Raw genomic sequence first — 852 nt, 5'->3', positions numbered from 1 at the left:
CACCTGCCCGACCGAGGATGACTACCTCGAGATGGTCGGCAACAAGACTGGTGGCCTCTTCCGCCTCGGTATCAAGCTCATGCAGGCCGAGTCGCGCCGCCACGTCGACTGCGTCCCTCTTGTCAATGTCTTTGGACTGGTCTTCCAGATCCGCGATGACTACATGAACCTCAACAGCAAAGAGTACTCCAACAACAAGGGCATGTGCGAAGACCTGACTGAGGGCAAGTTCAGCTTTCCCGTCATCCACTCCATCCGGACCGACCCGGGCAACTTGCAGCTCATCAACATTCTAGGTCAGAAGACGTCAGATGTCGAGGTCAAGCGCTACGCCGTCTCGTTTATGGAGCGGACGGGCTCCTTCGAGTACACCCGTCAGGTGATTGACGTGCTCATTGCGCGCGCGAGGAAACTCGTCAGCGAGATTGACGAGTCGGGCACGTTCGGTGCGGGGATCCAGGTCATTCTCGACAAGATGTGCGTGTAGGAGACGCCGTCTGGGGACAGTTTGGAAGAGGTCCAGGGGGATCAAACCCGGATCTGCAGCGTTCCGGCTGGTATACATCTACGAACACACCAATCACCAGCACTGGACAACGGTCGGGCTTAACATCAGAAGGAGAGCGGGAAGGGATGTACGGGCCTTTTTTTTTTTTTTTTTTTTTTTTTTTTTACACTTATGTTCTCTTTTTTTTTTGGCCCTTTTGTTCATACTCTTTCGCTCAAACCAAGAGCGCATATGGGGTCAAGAGCCATGATTTCACAGGCGCCGCAAGGTTTTTTTATAGAAACGGTCACCAGAAAAGGGGGAGTGGGGGGGGTTGTTCTCGAGCAGGGCGATCGCAGGGGTTT

The 852-nt window shown here is 53.8% G+C and overlaps 1 protein-coding gene across 1 annotated transcript; it reads left to right on the top strand.

Moving 5' to 3' along the window:
* Positions 1–31: 31 nt before the first annotated feature.
* Positions 32–487, top strand: VDBG_00286 (geranylgeranyl pyrophosphate synthetase; the record flags this gene model as incomplete). The annotated part of the gene is made up of 1 exon (XM_003008559.1): positions 32–487. One exon carries the CDS (start codon positions 32–34, stop codon positions 485–487), a length of 456 nt encoding a protein of 151 aa, XP_003008605.1.
* Between the last annotated feature and the right edge of the window lie 365 nt (positions 488–852).

The sequence above is a fragment of the Verticillium alfalfae genome, genomic scaffold (assembly GCF_000150825.1).
Source record: "Verticillium alfalfae VaMs.102 supercont1.1 genomic scaffold, whole genome shotgun sequence".
NCBI classification, from domain to species: domain Eukaryota; kingdom Fungi; phylum Ascomycota; class Sordariomycetes; order Glomerellales; family Plectosphaerellaceae; genus Verticillium; species Verticillium alfalfae.
The sequence above is the reverse complement of the archived record's forward strand: the minus strand, read 5'-3'. Positions and strand labels throughout refer to the sequence as shown.